This window comes from Perissodus microlepis, chromosome 15, assembly GCF_051167445.1.
Source record: "Perissodus microlepis isolate ML-2025 ecotype Zambia chromosome 15, ASM5116744v1, whole genome shotgun sequence".
NCBI lineage: Eukaryota > Metazoa > Chordata > Actinopteri > Cichliformes > Cichlidae > Perissodus > Perissodus microlepis.
This window is the reverse complement of record NC_140475.1, coordinates 19,668,462-19,688,189: the sequence shown is the minus strand read 5'-3', so window position 1 is coordinate 19,688,189 and position 19,728 is coordinate 19,668,462. Positions and strand designations below refer to the sequence as shown.

General features: G+C 39.3%; 1 protein-coding gene across 4 annotated transcripts in view; it reads right to left on the bottom strand.

Moving 5' to 3' along the window:
- fam184ab (family with sequence similarity 184 member Ab) overlaps positions 1-19,728 on the bottom strand; it is a 201,699-nt gene that overhangs the window by 76,934 nt on the left and 105,037 nt on the right. For all 4 annotated transcript variants that reach the window (XM_084953110.1, XM_084953112.1, XM_084953111.1 and 1 more), the window contains 3 exons: positions 6,797-6,919; positions 5,335-5,496; positions 2,765-2,886 (listed from right to left, as the gene is read on the bottom strand). In XM_084953110.1, coding sequence (XP_084809236.1) covers positions 2,765-2,886; positions 5,335-5,496; positions 6,797-6,919 — 407 coding nt within the window. The remainder of the gene's footprint in view (positions 1-2,764; positions 2,887-5,334; positions 5,497-6,796; positions 6,920-19,728) is intronic.

Below are 19,728 nucleotides of genomic sequence, written 5' to 3'. Positions count from 1 at the left end.
TGTGTTCATACAGGGAGTGCAGAATTATTAGGCAAATGAGTATTTTGTCCACATCATCCTCTTCATGCATGTTGTCTTACTCCAAGCTGTATAGGCTCGAAAGCCTACTACCAATTAAGCATATTAGGTGATGTGCATCTCTGTAATGAGAAGGGGTGTGGTCTAATGACATCAACACCCTATATCAGCTGTGCATAATTATTAGGCAACTTCCTTTCCTTTGGCAAAATGGGTCAAAAGAAGGACTTGACAGGCTCAGAAAAGTCAAAAATAGTGAGATATCTTGCAGAGGGATGCAGCAGTCTCAAAATTGCAAAGCTTCTGAAGCGTGATCATCGAACAATCAAGCGTTTCATTCAAATTAGTCAACAGGGTCGCAAGAAGCGTGTGGAAAAACCAAGGCGCAAAATAACTGCCCATGAACTGAGAAAAGTCAAGCGTGCAGCTGCCAACATGCCACTTGCCACCAGTTTGGCCATATTTCAGAGCTGCAACATCACTGGAGTGCCCAAAAGCACAAGGTGTGCAATACTCAGAGACATGGCCAAGGTAAGAAAGGCTGAAAGACGACCACCACTGAACAAGACACACAAGCTGAAACGTCAAGGCTGGGCCAAGAAATATCTCAAGACTGATTTTTCTAAGGTTTTATGGACTGATGAAATGAGAGTGAGTCTTGATGGGCCAGATGGATGGGCCCGTGGCTGGATTGGTAAAGGGCAGAGAGCTCCAGTCCGACTCAGACGCCAGCAAGGTGGAGGTGGAGTACTGGTTTGGGCTGGTATCGTCAAAGATGAGCTTGTGGGGCCTTTTCGGGTTGAGGATGGAGTCAAGCTCAACTCCCAGTCCTACTGCCAGTTTCTGGAAGACACCTTCTTCAAGCAGTGGTACAGGAAGAAGTCTGCATCCTTCAAGAAAAACATGATTTTCCTGCAGGACAATGCTCCATCACACGCGTCCAAGTACTCCACAGCGTGGCTGGCAAGAAAGGGTATAAAAGAAGAAAAACTAATGACATGGCCTCCTTGTTCACCTGATCTGAACCCCATTGAGAACCTGTGGTCCATCATCAAATGTGAGATTTACAAGGAGGGAAAACAGTACACCTCTCTGAACAGTGTCTGGGAGGCTGTGGTTGCTGCTGCACGCAATGTTGATGGTGAACAGATCAAAACACTGACAGAATCCATGGATGGCAGGCTTTTGAGTGTCCTTGCAAAGAAAGGTGGCTATATTGGTCGCTGATTTGTTTTTGTTTTGTTTTTGAATGTCAGAAATGTATATTTGTGAATGTGGAGATGTTATATTGGTTTCACTGGTAAAAATAAATAATTGAAATGGGTATATATTTGTTTTTTGTTAAGTTGCCTAATAATTATGCACAGTAATAGTCACCTGCACACACAGATATCCCCCTAAAATAGCTAAAACTAAAAACAAACTAAAAACTACTTCCAAAAACATTCAGCTTTGATATTAATGAGTTTTTTGGGTTCATTGAGAACATGGTTGTTGTTCAATAATAAAATTATTCCTCAAAAATACAACTTGCCTAATAATTCTGCACTCCCTATAATTCCATCAAATTGGTGAAAGCTCTCTAACGCAGTAGTACCAAACCATGACAGAGCCACCATGGCTTTACATGTTTACAGACACTCACTATTGTACTCTCCCCTGACCTTATCAGTAAGTACTGATGCAGATTTGAACCTAAAATTTCAAATTTGGATTCATTGCTCCATAAGACATGTTTCCAATTATTTTCAGTCCAGTTCTTGAGTAATCTGGCAAAACTCACCTTTCCTCCTTTTCCTCTTCGTGAGAGTCACCTTTGTACTTAAACCATTTCCTAGAAAGCTTCAGTGAACAGTAGTTCCTGTCTCAGGTCAGTGCTGGATTTTTTTCTATTGCTTTAGGTGTTTTCAGATACTGTCCATATGCTGTTGAAAGCTTTTCAGGCCTGCCACTATTTCTTGTGCCCTTCCCTTGTAGTTATTTGTCACAAAGTACACAATACCCTTTGCGTAATAACTGCTGATGTGGAACTTATGAATGGAGGGAATTAATTATCGATTTAAGAAAGCGTGTGCATGAACTTTCAAGGCAAAACTCCACAAACAGAAACAGAGGTATAGATGAGATGTTACGATTAACGCAGCACTTTCACTTTGGCCTCAAAAGGAAGAATTCATCAGATGCTGTTGAATCCTGACAAAAACTCTAACAGAGTCATTTAGTAGCTGTGTGAAAAGTACATCAGTTCACACCTGAAAACAGTCAATTTTACTCTGAGAGGATTTTGAATAATCACTCTTCAAAGGTCTATGGACGTTAACAGAGACTTTAACACTGGGGGCTTTAACACTGGATTGAGCTGAAAAGCTGCAGAGCCCACCAAGACTAATGCTCTGTCACAGTCAACGGTGGAAGCAGCAGGACCCGTGTGTGTGTGTTTACGTGCATTTGTGTGTGTGTTTAATCTACTAACAGCAGGAAATGAAAATAAGTAAATAAAAAGACAGAAATTACCCATCTGTTCTCAATTTCATACTCTGTTAAAAGAAAAGATGAAGACGGAGGATGCTATTGTTGCTTTTCCATTTAAAATACATACACACATTCTTGTTTTTCTATCTTACTGAGGACATCTAATTGACATCTAATTTTTGGTCCCCACATAGACGTCTAAACCGGTACACACACACACACACACACACACACACACACACACACACACACACACACACACACACACACACACCTGAGTGTTTCAGTCCATTTGAGCTCCAGCTCCAGAGCCATCTTGTCCATCTTATGTTTTTCTTCTTCTTTGGTGGTGATGAGTTTGGCTTCATGCTGACGTTTTTGGGTCTCCAGCTCTCCCTGAGAGAAGGACACACTGACTTCAGTCCACCATTGCAGTCAAAATCACATGTTACACTTAAACTCTGTGGTGTGCACATCACTTAAGATTCTCAACAAGTTTTGACCTGTCTAGCTGAAGTTTTGGTCTGACGTGCATGCTGTCTAAATGCCAGTCATGCACACATTCACAGCACCTGCAAGCTAAAGAGCCAGCTAACAAGGGAAGCAACAAAAAGGAAAAGTTGCTGAAGGCAGAATAATTTCAGCAGTGGTGTGAGACTGAGCAGCCTACGCCTTTACTGAGTGCAGAGAGAGAGAGAGACCCGTGTATTCACCATTAGACACTTTCTGTTTTCAAACACTATCATTTGCATCATTACTATTTTGTCTTCTCTGTCTTTATGGAACTTTCTACACATCTATTGCGCTATCATGTTCAGGCCCGTTAAACAGCCTGTGCAAAATTCTGAAAAATGTTATAAAGTTACTTCTTTGCTTTTACATCAGCATACATTTGCTCTTATTGAATTTCTCTGCACTACCTGCTCGTTAAACAGGTTGTCGTGAGTTGACTGTGTGGTAACCTTTGTGTAGAACTGTGATGTTTGTTTTTTCTTAACAAACTAAGGTTTATGGGGACCAGCTGTATCTGACAAGGCAGAACGGAATGTATGTTCTTAATTACAGGGTGTAAGTAAGCTACAAATTTTCAGGTGCCCCAGTGTGCACCTTAGTGAAACCAAAGTTGTGAAATGTATCTAAATTAACTTTAATCTCAATGATGGTGTCAGTGGTCAATCTGCATGCCCAAAAACAAGCTGAGTCACAGATGTTTCCTGCACTGGATCCTCCATACTCTATGTAAAGGATAATGTGAGGTAATAAAATGAAAATATGATTTATGCTTTGTAGATGTTAATTTTGTGAACTGCTCTCCTTCTTCTCATTCATCTCTCAGGTTTTTCCACAACACAAGGAAGGCCAGTATGGGATGCCTTAAAAGTGACAATCAGTTATAGACGGCCTTTCACAAAGCATTGTGGGATATTAGGCCCAGTTTTCAATCAGGTTTTTCCTTTTTTAAGGAGAGAATCCAGCTTCGTAGGTGGATTTTTTGCAGGACAAAAAAATAAAGCTATGTAGTGTGACACTGCTAACAGACAGCACAACATGTTGGCTTCTGGCAATGTCAATCCTAACATCCTAACACAGCAGGGACACAGAAGCCATGCTAAAAATAGAAAAGGAGAAACTGCTACAACAAAATTTACGATTTTCTTTTTTTAAACCAGGCCACTAATTTTTAAAAAGAGACATTGTTGCAGTGTTTCAAATATATTATTTTAGCACTTTGATGAGTACAAAGAAAGGAAAATGCTATCTGGTTACATTATGCTTAGGAGAAGGACAATCTTTATGGATAAATAGCAGCGCAGAAAAAAACAAAAAATGTTTATTTGATTTTAGAGTGAACTGTTCCTTCACAGATAAGTTAAGGTTCGAGGTTCATCCCAGGAAGTTGATTCTGTTCATCTGGACGTAGCGTTTTCATCCAAGTGACTTCTTCAGTCTCAGCTAACTGCAGGTTTCCCCAACCTTATAAACAGTACATTAGCATAATGACTGAAACTAGCACCACAGAATGAATATAATATACAAATTGACATACAAATTAATATACAAATTGTCATGACCATTGATCAACAGCTACTGATCAACAACCACTGATCAATGACCACTGATCAGTGGCGATGAATACCATTCACAGAGAGTTGGGGAATGGCTGCAATCACAGCATTTTAAGATGGTGAAAGATGTACCCTTAGGCCCCCTCCTCAAATCAGAGATGTTCTTTCCCTTTTCACATAAATTGCCTCTTTGACTCTCCGCTCAAACCAGCATTCCTCCCTGTCCAGGATGTGTACATCCTCATCATTGAAAGAGTGTAGAGTGAAAGCCTGTAGGTGTAAATAGGTGCGAGTTAGCTCTTCTGTGTTGTGCCATCCGCTTTGCCAGAGGTTGTTTGGTTTCCCCGATGTATAAATCATGGAAATCTTAACAGCGTACACTGCATTACTCTGTTTGTGCTGGGGGACCCGATCCTCAGGATGGGCCAATTAGTGGTGCAGCGTGTTTGGGGGTTTGAAAGCCATAGAGATGCAGTGTTGAGAGAAAACGCGTCACAACTGTTCCGATACTCCTGACAAATAAGGGAACACTAAGGGTTTTTGCTTAGGCAGCAGTTGTTTATAAGGTTGGGGAAACCTGCAGTTGGTTGAGGCTGAAGAAGTCACTCGGATGAGTGATGAAACGTTTCTCCCACTGAAAACACTACGTCCACATAAACAGAATCAAGCTTTTGGGATTTCCTCACCTGGATGTTTGAGCATGCATCAAGATGTTTGAGGTTAAGTATGCTGTTGTAAAGTTCAGTGCCCAGGCTGACGTGTGCTTTGTTTGCCTGACCTGCAGTGCAGTCAGCAGGTTGCTGGTCTCTCTCAGTCGGGCCCGGGTAGCATCCAGCTCCTCCAGCAGCTTGTCCTGCGCCTCCTTCAGTGTGGAGATCTGCCCCTCAGCTGTTTTAATATCATTCTCCCCCTGCTGTACTTCTTGCTGCAGACGAGACACCTGCAGGGAGGACAGACAGACAGAGTGAGGCAGAGAGAATAGACTCTGTCCACACCCTCCTCTCTGTTACACTTCAGGCTGTAGCTCAGTGTGGCACCAACCTTGAAACTACATCAGCATTTTAGGCTCAGCGAGGTGGAATTTCCATCAAAAATACATTCAATGACTGTTTCCATTTCAGATTTTTAAATGAGCCAAGCCCATATACTTTTTTTTTGCTAACATAGCAAAATAGTTTTGCAATGCATCACATATTAATTTCCCCAAATGTCTGAAGTAGTGGCTAAAAATGTTTGCATAAAGTACTCCAAAAAACAACAACAAACAGTGGCAGCAGATTTATACTGAGGAAACCTTGAAACTGAAAACCATTTACTGATTCAGTGTTTTAATATGCAATCAATTTAATTCATTCATAATCATTTGAGCTAAACTCTCATCTTTATTCTTTCTTGTTCAGCTACTTTACTACACAAGTACTAAAGTCTTGTTGTTTTGCAGCAGAGCTGATCTGACCTGCTCAGGTGCAGTCAGGTTCAAAAATAATTAAAACGGAAGCTTTGGTTTTAAAGTTTTATAAAAAGAAATCTCGAACCCAGTTACCTCCTCTCCTGGGCTCAGTTTGAGTTTACAAGCTCTATTTTTCCACTTAATTTTTCTGTGTCCTTTAAGAGCGACGGAAGCTGTGACTCTTAGAAGCGATCCTCAGCTCATTTTTCAGGGGCTAACATGACTGAAATGTGTTTTTACTTCAGCTTAAAAACAGCAAGTAGGTTCTAACACTCTGGGAACACATTTTTTGAAAAGCTCAAGATTCAGATGTAGGTTTCTTAAACTTTCTGTGTTGACAAAACTGACCAGAAGTTAAAACAACTGTAATAGTATATATATATATACACACACACATATATATATATATATATATACACACACACATATATATACACATATATATATATATATATATATATATATATATATATATATATATATATATATATATATATATATATGTGTGTGTGTGTGTGTGCGTGTGTGTGTGTGTGTGTGTGTGTGTGTTTAAAAAAAAATCTAAACTTTTACCAAAGTGTGGACATCGCTTCATCTGATCTCAAGAACGGGCACTAAACTGATTTAAAAGGTCAAGAATAAAATTTAAACCTTACAGTTTTTTTTCTTTCCATTGAGATGCTTCTGATCTGTTTTCAAAGTGTTCCTTCAACTTTTTTGAGCAGCGTATTTACCACAATATATTGTTTGCACACTTGAACAGAAGCTTTACAAAGTCAATGTGTCGTACCTCCTCAGTGGCCGCATTGAGTTTGGACGTCAGCTCCTCCCTCAGCTCATCCAGCTGCTGCCTGAGCAGCGTCTTCTGCTCCTCCAGTGACTGACGCTCCCTCTCAAACTGCTGCTCCAGCTCCTGTGGAGAACGATCAATAACACAACACTGTCAAAAACAACAGGGAAACTTACGAAAGCCAAAGTGAGCTCAAGACCTTGGATGAAAAGTTTTTGCGCCTGAAGATTCCTTGAACCCTTATCTGTTTCCCTCAGATAAGTGACTCACATAAAGGGGAAACGGTACATGAGTCGTGCATGATTTAGTTGAAGGTCGAAGTTAAATTTAATCAGTATTCACGGTATTTAGCGTCTGTAAAGATTTTGAGTCATACAGGTAATGCAATATCTGAGAGACGAGTCAGGGCAGAAATTATTCATAATTCAGATGAAATCTTGTTAAAAATGGTCACGATCAAACAGCAAGTCATTTTTCCACTAACCTACTGAGTACCAATTAATCTAAAATATAGCAAAAGCTGCAAAACCGAAGGCCAACATGAACAACCTTGGGCTCAATGAATAGGAGACACTTGAGAGGAATTTGAAATACAACAAAATCGGCATAACTGTGCCACCAGTCCATTATAAGAAATGAAAAACACCAGCAAATACTTACAATTTTACATCAGGCTAATAAAAAAACAACTTTATAATGAGGCAGGAAACATTGATGTTACTGCACATGTTCTACATACATTTTAGCCACTTCACAAGCGCATGGCACAACACAGAAGAGCCACCTCCACAGGACAAGACTCAGCAGTCCATCTGCATCTTAAGGATAAAGGACACTCTTTCGAGGATGCCAATGTTCACATTTTGGACAGAGAGGACAGATGGTTTGAAAGAGGAGTGAAAGAAGCCATCTATGTCCACTGTGAGCGACCATCTTTGAACAGAGGCGGGGGTTTACGACACCAGCTCTCTGCCATCTATAATCCAGTTTTGAGATCCCTTCCCAGACGCCTTAACGCCCACTCACATCCTGGGCCATCTGACCTCAGGAATTCGCATGATAAGGTGGGGCCAGGTTTCACAATGAACACACCCGAAACTCTGGCTGATTGGGACCCACACCCAGTTTCACACCTTGGCTCAGGCGATTAGAAGATCATCAGGGGGTCCTTTTGTCCCTCTGTGGGGGGATACTCCCACTAGGTTTATATCTGGGACTCTCCACCATTTGACCTTAGAACTGAAGAAGCTTCTCGGATGAGAGGTGAAACGTCTTCAAGTAAACTTAAAGAAGTCCAGACGCTTTTCTTTGCAAGCTCCTTTGACTCCCACCTAAAACTCAAAAAGTTTCAAACTGCATTGAAGCGCAAAAAGTTACTGCACTTATTTCAGCCGTAATAGTCCTGAGTGGCCTCTTCAGTGAATGTACCAGGGTGGAAGAGGTTAGAGAAAACCTTTGCAAAGGTTTTTGTTAGAATTTCCTAACTGAAAGTCAGTTTTGCAAACCACATCTAAAACAATCTAAAAGGCAGTCGCTCTTTCATTTAAGAGTTTCACCAAAACTGTGCTATTATACCAAAGTTTTATACCAAAGGTTTAGCAGACATAATCTTTAACATCAGACAAAGTGATGCTAATGGGAGCATTACTGTGAGTTCATGTTTACTAAATGAATGTTAGCCTTGATGTAGAGATGCTGTAGACTCGACGTGTCATTGTTTGCCAGCAAGCTGATGTGGGAGGGAAAGAAAAAATGGAGTCTATACACAGATTATTAAAACAGCGCATACAGCGGTGTTGCACTACACCAGTACTAGTTTTAGAGTTTAATTTGTTCCCTCAGTATTTCCTGTCTTATTCTCTTGTGTCAACCCACCATTTAACAATTTTCCCTTTCTGTTTTATTTTAATAGTCTTTTTGTCTCTAGTGTCTTGTGTTTAATTTTACTTCCCCTCCTGCCTCACTGCGTTTGATTATCTTCACCTGTGTTTTTTTAATCTATCCATCCATCCATCCATACTATGTACTTTTTTTGGACTTTTCCCATCAGCTGAAATAAAGACTTGCTTTTGTTTGATTTAACCTGTCTCCACATATCTACGTTTGGATTCCCTTTGCCTGCAGTTCATGACATGACATAAAGTTACATTTCTAAGAAACTACATGTCTACAGTGGAGTTTATATAGCAACACTGTAGTTATGGATTTACTGCAGTGCTGTAAAAAGAAAACTCTGAGGCATTAATAAGGTGACTACAATTCATCTACAGGTGTATCTGAACCAAATTTCAGGTCACTGCATCAAACATTTGTTGATATATTTTACTGGTGACTAAAGAAGGATCCAGATCCAGAACTTGCCTCCCTCTCTCTCCTTTGTTTGACATTACATTCACTGCATTCATCTGTACAAATTTCTATATATACTTCAAACATTTTCATTGTCCTTGGCAGTCAGAAGAGAAAGCGCTCTTGCAATTGTCACCACTATAAAGCTTATTATGTCTTCTGATGAATGGGGAATGGTTTCTGTTATACTGAGTGATGATTGCTACTTTCCAAGGACAATTAGAGCTCAGGGAAATTGCTATAATGTCAAATAAAATTTGCCACCGTTATTCATTACACAGGAGGATGGATTTTGTAACGGCGTGCAAAAACACTCTGACAAGTGTGACACAGTCCCATAACAATGAATGGGACTTTACAAAAATGTATTTGAATGGAAGAAAGAGTGAAAAATCACAGTAATTCATGTGTAATGCTTCATGACTTCTTACATTCCACTCTCTGCTTAGAGCATGGAAAGTTTCTCTGTTGCCATTCTGACAAATGTTACAATTGTTAGCTCACCTTGCATAGAAAGTGAATATTTAATGACACAAGAATGCATGTGTAAAAAAAAAAAAAAAACCCTCTGTAATGTGTAATATTTTACACCAGTTAAAACACCACACATTGCTCCACTACTGGCTTCCCACAGTTCAAAGGCTCATATTAATCTGACAGATGCTGTGAATCCTGCAAAAAAATGAAAATATACCAAAAAGACTTCAAAACATAACCCTAAACTAGAGCTGCATCTTTCTATTTTCTGCCCGGAGCCTGCTTCTGCCCCAGACCCCTGCAGAGAAAAATGAGGGCAAAAATCAGGACACAGAATAAGTCTGTAGCAGTATAAGAACTGTATTTATTTCATATGTAGTTTACTCTTTATTTATTTTTTATTATTATAGGACACAATATGCAACATGAACCAAGAGATGCACCACAGCATTTATAGCCAAAGCTAGTCTGCAAGCCCCGTTCCTTGCACAGTAAATACAAACAGTAACAAACAGTGACCAAAAAGTTACACAATCGTTTAGTGACAGTATACTGAGAACATTATACTCACAATAATGGGGAATAAGTGAGCATACTTTCACTCAGTGCCAATAAATTATGGTCTCTCCTTTTTGTGCCATTAAAAGGAGACTTCACCAACTATTCAGCTGCAAACCATAAAACAAAAACATTAAACTGAATATGGCACAATGACTCATCAGCCATCACAGTAAGGTAAGTACGACAGTCTTTCTGGCAGTTCTTACAGATGGCTGAAGAGGCCACAGTCTGGGCATAAGATGTTGTACATTTGTGCTGTGCACCAGTGTTAGAAAGGGGAGCTGGTGCGGTTGCTAGAAAGCATCTCATTATCACGGGGCATATGCAGGTTTCTACAATTAATGGGACTCTGGAGGCACACAATCGGTGAGGGCCTGCACTGCAGGGCCGACTGGGTCGACAAGCCGGCCCGGTCGAAATAAGGAAAGGGACATCTCGCCTTCCATCAAAGGCTGAAAACTTCCTGTATTTGCAGAAACAGCCGCCAATACAGGAGGAGGTAAAATTGTATTTAACCAGATGCGTTCTGACCGTGTTCGTGATCCAGCCTCAATTTGCTGAATTTACAGGATCTCACTATACTCAAGTAAATATTAAGAAAAAACATTGAAGTATTTCAATACTTCAAAGAAAACAAAAACTAACTTCTAGATAAAAAAAAACATTTGTTTTAAAGTCCAACTTTTTTACTATTATTTAACCTTAAAAATCAGAGAATATTGTGTGAATTGGAGACTGTTTGGTGCTGAAACAGACAAAGTCAAATGGTGCAAAAAATAACAAAGAAATAAGAAATAATAAGAGAGAAAGAAATAATAAAGACATATCTATAGGCTCCATAGACTGTATATAAAAGATGGGCAGAGCTTCCAGCTCTCATAAAAGAAGCAAAGACCTGCAACTTCTTTAACCCTTTAAGACCTACCATAGAACCAAGTCCGCCAGAGCTTATATTATATTTTTACATGTTGTAGAGCCATTTTTGGGAGCATTTCAAGTTGCTATACATCAATACAACCATTTTAGCCCACATTTTAATAATATGTATGCATTAAGTGCATAGAAATTACATACATTGCAAAAAAGTGCAAAAAAACTACAAAAAAAATTTAAAATCGTTTTTGTTTTTTTAACATATATTTCTAGTTAGAGAAATTTAAGAGGCTTATCCCTCAAAACTGTAAATACAAAAAAGTTGCACAAAATAGTTTCCCACCACAGGAAATTTATTTTAAGTGTCTTCATAGTTTTTTTTTTTGAAATACACCAATTTTTATATACTGCAGGAAAAACAAAAATAAATATTATAATGCAAATTTGCAAAAAAAACAGCATATGCATCAAAATAAACTATTTCCAGCAGTGCAATATGGGTCCTAAGCATCCCAGAAACGACACAGAAAGTCATAAAGTCAAACATAACTTTTAAAAACACCAGTATAGGCTCATAAGGCCCTGATGGTAAAAAACTACATTTCCGCAAAATGACGTCACTTCCGGTTTCGGGCAGGACATGGAGGACATGCGATAGTTCACGCTGATGGACGTAGGAAGTGTTACAAACAGCTGATCGGATCAGCAAAGCGTGTTTATGGAATATTATGTTTTTGTTGCTGCAAGCGCTTTTTATTCAGTTTTTGCAAAGCCATATGTGGAAGGAAACTGTGACTTAGGACAAGCTGATGGCATAAGATGTATGTACAACTCCTCCGGTTTCATATGCAAAAAGAATTATTGCGCTAGCTTACGTGGTTGCAGTGCTACCGGGATTTAAAAATAGTTACGCAAAACAGAGCGTGCCCGCTCCCATCGGCTTTAAAGGGTTAACTGTAAAAAGAAGCCAGACTATGCATGGCAAAATGAACTTACTTTTCACCACATTTAATATCTCAGTAAACAGTTTATTGATATGTTTTTGATCTCTAATTAATGACCAAGTCTTATTTTATAATAATAATAATGTATCTTTTATTGATCCCATTTAACCCATTCACTCAGTGAAGCAGTGGGCAGCCACCAATCTAGCGCCTGGGGAGCAGTGTGTTATACAACATGATGCTCATTGTGTGACGGACAATAAAGAAGAATTTATTTTACACTGTGGCTTCCACCTTATTTAAACTAAGATGGACAAAATTCTCAACTCAAGATGTTAAAACAGAACAGAACTAACTAACGGGGTGATGTCACAGTGACTGTCCATCTTTTATAGAAAGTTAGTGATTATGACACAGAAGGATTAATGTCATGTCAGGTAGCGTCATTTAGAGCGTGAGACAAAGGCAGAATAGATCCATTTAAATTCAAAATGCAGCCTCCTCACAGACAACTGTCATTATAATTTGAAGTGATGAAAGAATGAAGATGATGAAAGAAAAGATGATTAACTAGAAGTGATGAAACTTGGATCAGACAAAAGAATTAGGTGATGAAGATTCATTTCTTCTCATCTGTCTGCTCTGTCATTTTTGGATAAAAGATGTAAAATTGTGAGTGAGCGAGACGCGAATGAATGCTGCTGGTCGCCCTCCTCCTCATCCTCCTCCCCATCACTCATTAAATCTGAACAATTCTGCACACAGTGCTGACAGCATAATCATGAACAGGACTGAATGGTAAATTACTGTGCAGTTGAGAACGCAGTGGGAGGGAATAGGAAGCCATGGAAATCCCACAGCCGTGAAAATCCCACAGAGCCACGGAGGAGAAAGTCGTCGTATGGAATGCATATCTGTAACTACAGAAATAATAACAGTCTTCTCTTAGCGCTGCTTTCCCATCTGATCAGGTCTACAGTGGAATATCATTTAAAACATCCTCATTATGCAACTTTGATGCAAGAGAATACTTGATCACTTGCTTTCACATGGCTGTGTGACTGGAATGAAGGACTCTTGAGATTAGGCATCATCACGAGGCTATTTCGGGCTGGTGGAACTGCATGCCACGGCTGCAGTCAAATCAGTGGTAGGCTGTGATTTGGAACAGCAAACCATAGGCTCATTAAATTGGTCCCAAGCCCAGTTTGTAATCCTAGGAGACAATTTCACTGTTTCATATCAGATACAAAGCTATTCTGTTGGTGCAGTATTCTTCGATACTAGGCACAAAAAAGGATGCCACCGATGATCATCCCCTGAAATTGATCCAATATCAACTTGTATTTATTTATGCTTCAGCAACTGTTTTCATTGCACCTTTTACAACAATAACCATGTATACCTCTATGCTGCACTCTAGCTTATATTTGTGGATCGCTTCATTAGGTGTCCCCGTTCAGCTGCTCGTAAATGCAAATATCTAGTCAGCCAATCAAATGTCAGCAACTCAGTGACTTTAGACATGTATGCATGGTAGAAGTGACCTGCTGAAGTTCAAACTGAGCATCAGAATCATGAAGAATGGTGATTCAAGTATGATTGTTGACTAGCTGGACTGGTCAGAGTGGTTCAGAAGCATTGGGAATTTTCCCAAAGAGTTTACAGAGTGATCAGAAAAAGAGGAAAAATCCAGTGAGCGGCAGTTCTCTGGGAGAAAATGCCTTGTTGATGCCACAGATCGGAAGAGGAAGTGGATCTGATAGGATGTCAAAATCAACCCAAATAACCACTTTTTACAACTGAGGAATGCAGAAGAATGAACAACACAAACAACAGCAGCAGAAGACCACACAAGGTGCCACTGCTGTCAGCTAGAAACAGGAAACTGAGGTCACAGTTAACATGGGTTCATCAAAACTGGACAACAGAAACCTTCTGGTGAGCCTTGATGTCTTAATTGTGTCATTTGTACTTTGGCATGAACAGCATGAAAGCATGGATCCACCCTGCCTTGTGCCAGTGGTTCAGGCTGGTGCTCGAAGTCTATTAGTGGGTGGGATATTATCTTGAGACACTTTGGGCTCCTTAGTATCAGAAGAGCACTGTTTAAACAGCCTACCCAAGTACTGCTGCTAACCACGTACACCCCCTTATGACCACAGTGTACGCATCTTATGATGGCCACTTCAAGCAGGATAACACACCATGTCACAAAGTTTAGGTCATCTCAAACTGGATTTTTGAATGTGACAATGAATTCACTGGATTTAAATGACCTCCAAACATAGAAATTTAACAGAGCTCCTTTTGGACCTGGTGGAAGACAAGACATCGTCCGTGTGCGGCTGACAAATCTGCAGGAAGTGTGTGATGCTGTCACGTCAATATGGACCAAAAGATCTGAGGAATGTTTCCAGCACCTTGTTGATTCTATGCCCTGAAGAATTAAGAAAGTTCTGGGGGCAAAAGACGGTCTTTCTCTTTTTTGCATTTATTTTTTGGCCTTTTTTCTACACATTTTTGGATTCTGTTGGTTTCTCACATTTTCTTGACTTTCTGTATGATCTCTCTAGGTCTTGCCTCTTGGGTCCTAAACTACTGCTCTACATTCCTTATATCCAACTGTGACACTAGGAATCAGGAGTTTTCTTTAAAGCACATTTACTAATGAACTTTGCAGCATTAATTTCAGATGAGAGGGAAATAAGAAACTCAGTGCTTTCCAAAAAGAAACTCATGTTCTTCTTAAGAGTTAAAAAAAAAAAGGTAATGGGGTAAAAATATATACCATAGAATATGCAGCAGACAAGCAGTGGGTAAAAGCGTCATCTAAGAACTGTGCATGTATGTGCTTAAGCTCTGTTAGGGAGGCCACACGCTGTTCTAAGTAAGTAGCAGTAAAATATTGATGGTAGAAGTTTTAGAAACTCTCATATATGCACACACACACACACACACACACACACACACACTGTACTGGCTACCACAGCCATATCCTTGAGCCAATGCTCACATCTGTCTCCTTCAACATCAAATCATTTTGCCCTAAATTTGATCACTTTACTTACTTTATACCCTCCACTTGGAGTTTTATGCGCAGTAAATGTCATCCGTGTCCTGGTAAGACTGTGAATTTAAATATATTGGTCTTGCGCTCTTTTCAATGTCGAACTTTCAAAGCTTCTAACAAGCCTTAATTCCTCATTTATTTGAAAGACGACACCCCCCCTAACAATTAACGTTGTCCTTTAAAGAACCAAAAGCTTAAAAAGTTCCTTTTTTACTATGTAGCTTGATGTTTTCTAACATGTGCATGCAATGTGTTAATTTAATTAATGTCTTATTGTTTCTGTAGCAGATACACTACAACAACTCGAGGAGCACTAGTTTTAGCATCTCCCTGAAATAGCACCTAACGCTTAAGACGCTCTTTGTCACCTGTGTGACTCATCAGGCAGCATGAACTGTCTGCACATGTGGCTGTCATCAGCTGCCACTTCTTATTATACTTTGTTTTCATTGAGAACCTATTTTAAATGCCTGTTCTGGATCTGGTTGCTTTGTGACATAATAAAACTGACAAAACCTTCATCGGGTTATTCACATTCCTACCAGCTCAGATTAGGAGAGCCCAGAGGTGTTCCAGATTACATTTATAGGTGATAAATATAAATGCGCACCCACATCAGTAGGTTGCATTTCCTCCTTTGATTTTTGCCAGCTTCTTAGTCACAGTTATAGCGTCATTTGATGTATTTTAGTCTATAGACAACAAAAGAAAATGCAGATTTTATTTTATTTTTGGCAGAAAACTCAACTGATGTCACATGTCGTGCCTGTGCTAGTTGGTGTACTACTTTGAATATGAGTAACAACATGTGCGCAGTAGTATCACCCTGTGATACATTTTTCTCTTGTTAGAGGACTTGCTTTTTGTTTGCATGCTGGTTTGTGTTTTAGCAATGACTGTCTTTCACATTGACACTGAAGTTAAAAAGACTCAAAGCCCTACCATTACCAGGTACACTCAGGCAGAGGTGGAAAGTAACTCAGTACAATAATCAAGTACTATACTTGACAACACTTGACTTGACAGTACTCAACTTTTTAATTTAAACGGTTCTTCTGTTTCACCTCAACATTTCAATTTTTGTACATTCATAAGAAAATACATTTATCTCTATTCATCTGTTTAGATTTTACAGTCTATTCCATGTGACTGATGGTTCCCAAACTTAGATTTTAACATTCTATTATTCTATTATTAACTTGTAACACCTATGTAATTTGCACAAATCCTTTTAGTAGACTGTCCATCCAGCTTTGATGTTATTCTTGCAGTGGCGGGTTGTTGTTTCTTGCATGAGCGCGGCGCTCTCTTTACTTTCTTGTCACTTTTACATGTTTCTCATCTTCCACATGAACTGTCATTAAAGCCGCTGTTGTGCAACGCACATAAAAAAAATATGCTGGAACATTTTTCCTACCCCCCCCCCGAATCACGCAGACAATCTAAGAACTTATGTAGCTTATTGTTTGATTAATAACTATGATGTAATTACTGAATTACTCCATTACAGAGCCAGAATATCAATGATGTGGCTCATCCAGTTCGCAATCCATCACAATTCACAGGTTATTGCCAGTAAAATGACAACTCTGACCTTGAGCACACTTTGGGTGAAGACCCATTAGTTGATCACTGTCTGCAAGTTTCTGACCAATACCCAACACTGATTACAGTATATCCATCACTTTCTGCAGATTAAATACTGTAATCTTACTTTACTTGCTTTTATATGAGGAGTAATTTCAGGTGTAATGATCCCGTCAGTGCTGTCATCCGATAGGGAAAAATGTGAAGATTTTCAGCACTATGAAAAGTGAAAACCATCAGGTTGTGAGAGCCTAACTCACCAATCTCAATATCCAAAACAAACTTTAATCAAACCTTCATCAGTCCCGGATTGGTAAACTGATTCGTGCGTACTACACAATACGAAACATTTCAGTAAACAATGCATGAACAGTCACACACTTTAGTAAGCACAAACTTCAAAATTAGGGAAAAAACTCCAAACATCACAGCTCACTGCTCTGCCTATCATCATCTTTCTAACAGATTTTCAATTTCAAACGTTCTTCAGCCTCTCTGAGAGAATCACATCTGCTCTTCCTCTTACACACAGGAAAAACTGCGCTCTTTGTATTCACGAGACTGACAGTCTTGTGACAACAATAAATTGAAAATGTTAGTCGGATCTTTTTCCACCGCCTGAGAGGAAGCGTTTCAAAGAGGGGCATCACCTGAAATTCAATATGAAATTAACTGAATACCGAAGCCAGTATTCAGCATTTCTTTACATTTTTGGCATCAGCAGAGAAAAGCTCTTGAAACAGTATTTAGACCTTTGCGAAAAACATGTTACAAAGTGTCTAGGAAAACACAGCATGTATCTTCTTTATAGCTCTTGTGGCAGTGAATAAAGGAGAGTTTTTGTACAGAGTGGAGAAACAGGCTTGTGATAAGTTACTTGTTAGTAATCCACACACACAACTTACATAACATCATTTGTGGAGAGGTAAATGAGTATAGCTCACAGTACAGGACTATATTAATAATTGGGAATAGGAAAAACTTTCATTTTCAACCTAGATTGTTAATAATCAACATAAATCCCCACCACCACCACCACCACACACACACAAACACATACAAACACAAAACTGCAACCTGCTGTAACTGTAGCCAGTGGTATAGAAAAACATATGCGACATAATGTGGGCTGTCTGTCATTCCACTCGTTCGCTAATGAATACAACATGAGCAGACTGAATTATCTGACAGGACCACATCCTTTGGCAGGCCGCAGATCCTTAGTGCAAAGAACCCGAGCGAGCCGACAACTTGTATTTTGACTGAGTCATTCCTGATTATCTGTCTGCTCATCATTTTATAATATCAACTCTAACTACACGGTTAGAGTAGGTAGGTGCCTCCCAGGTTATGATAAAGTTTTGTAACAACATGTCACCACTTGTAACTGTGACTTAGAGGTAGAGCAAATTTCAAACAGGGAGGACATTCGTCAAATAATCCAGGTGAGCAGCAAAAAAGGAAACCAAAAAATACACAAGAACAATGGAAACACGAGAAATACTACAAAGTATAAAGTAGAAATAAAAAACTGACTTGAGGGAGTCTGTTGCTGCCTGGGTTATTAATAGCTAAGGTCCACCAGTACACCGAATCTGATCTAATTCATCAGATTTCTATCATCAGTTTTGTGATCTAGTGTACATTTTTATCCCTGTCAGGTTACTGCTGACGGGGATAAGCGGAAGAGAGCGGATGGATGGATGGAGGTTACCACTGAATAATTAGATTTCAAAATGAAATATAAAAACTTGACGACAGAAAGTATATCATACATAAGTATATTTTATTTATATTTATATATTTTATTTTATTCTGTACATGATGACAACAGGGTGACACAAGCTGATTATTAATGACTGTTCTCTTTCCTCCTTATTTAAAAAATCAACGTTGACTTGTGTTCATATTCCTCAGTCGTTTGAGTTGCCATGGTGAATTGTGATATCACTGTTTTATGTGTTATAAACTACATAAAACTACACGTACTTCAGCTAGTTTGAAAGTAAATTTAATCTCAAAGTTTAGCTCTCCAGACAGCAAATTTTCCATCACATACTCTATATAACCTACAATACTCTGCCTGCTGTGTAGCAAATGGTAGAGAGGAAATTACTGATAAACACAGAGGGTCATTTAGGAGCGAGAGAAAAATATTTCCTTCTGCAGTTAGCAGACCACAAACAAGAGAGTGAATATTGGACAACAGTCTAAATAAATAATGAAGTTACTCTGTAAGATGTCAGATCGTATCAGACCGCTGCAGTCAAAGGTTAGAGAAGCGTGTCTACTACAAGATCAATGGATCAGTCCCGGGTTATCTCTCTCGTCAACACCACTGCTCCGCTGATGCTGTTTCAACCTACAGCTATGTGCAAGTGAAACTTTCCTTAATAAATAAATGCTAAATCAAGTTGGTCAAGTTAGTTTGTTAAAAATTATTTCCTGAAGACTAATCCATCCATCCATGCAGATTAAAGGACACCAGCATCTTACTTACCAAACATTTTTGTATTAGATGAGGTCAGTACCTGAAGCCAACAAGTTGCTTGTCATCTTGAGCAGTTCACCATCTCCTTCTTTCACTTTATTTCTGATTGAATGCAACATTTGACAACTCTAGCTTTTCAACATGTGCAGTTCTAGGGAATTCAACAGTAATGGCAAAGTTTGTAATAAAGCTGCCCAAGCCTTTACTGGACGAAGAGTGGCCCTTTTACCATACATTTTATACAGTTGTCCTAGGTGTGCGTGCCACCAAGATGTCTGATGGCCTAGCCCCCCCCAAAAAAATCACCACAGAAGGTTTTGGTTAAACGTATTTAACCTCCCAGTGACTAGTATGCAGCTGATTAGCTCAAAACCGTGCAACAAGTTCACACTAGTTAGCAAGCTAATATTAGTGGGCTGAGATCACAGACACTATAAAAGATGAACACAGCTTTTGGGCCTGAAATTTAAGTTAATGCAAAAGCACCTTAACCGTGATTTTTTTTATTGGTCAGCCAGGAACCACTGCACTAGAAAAACTGGGGAAATGGCCCTCAGCTCACTCTCCCTGTGACCTC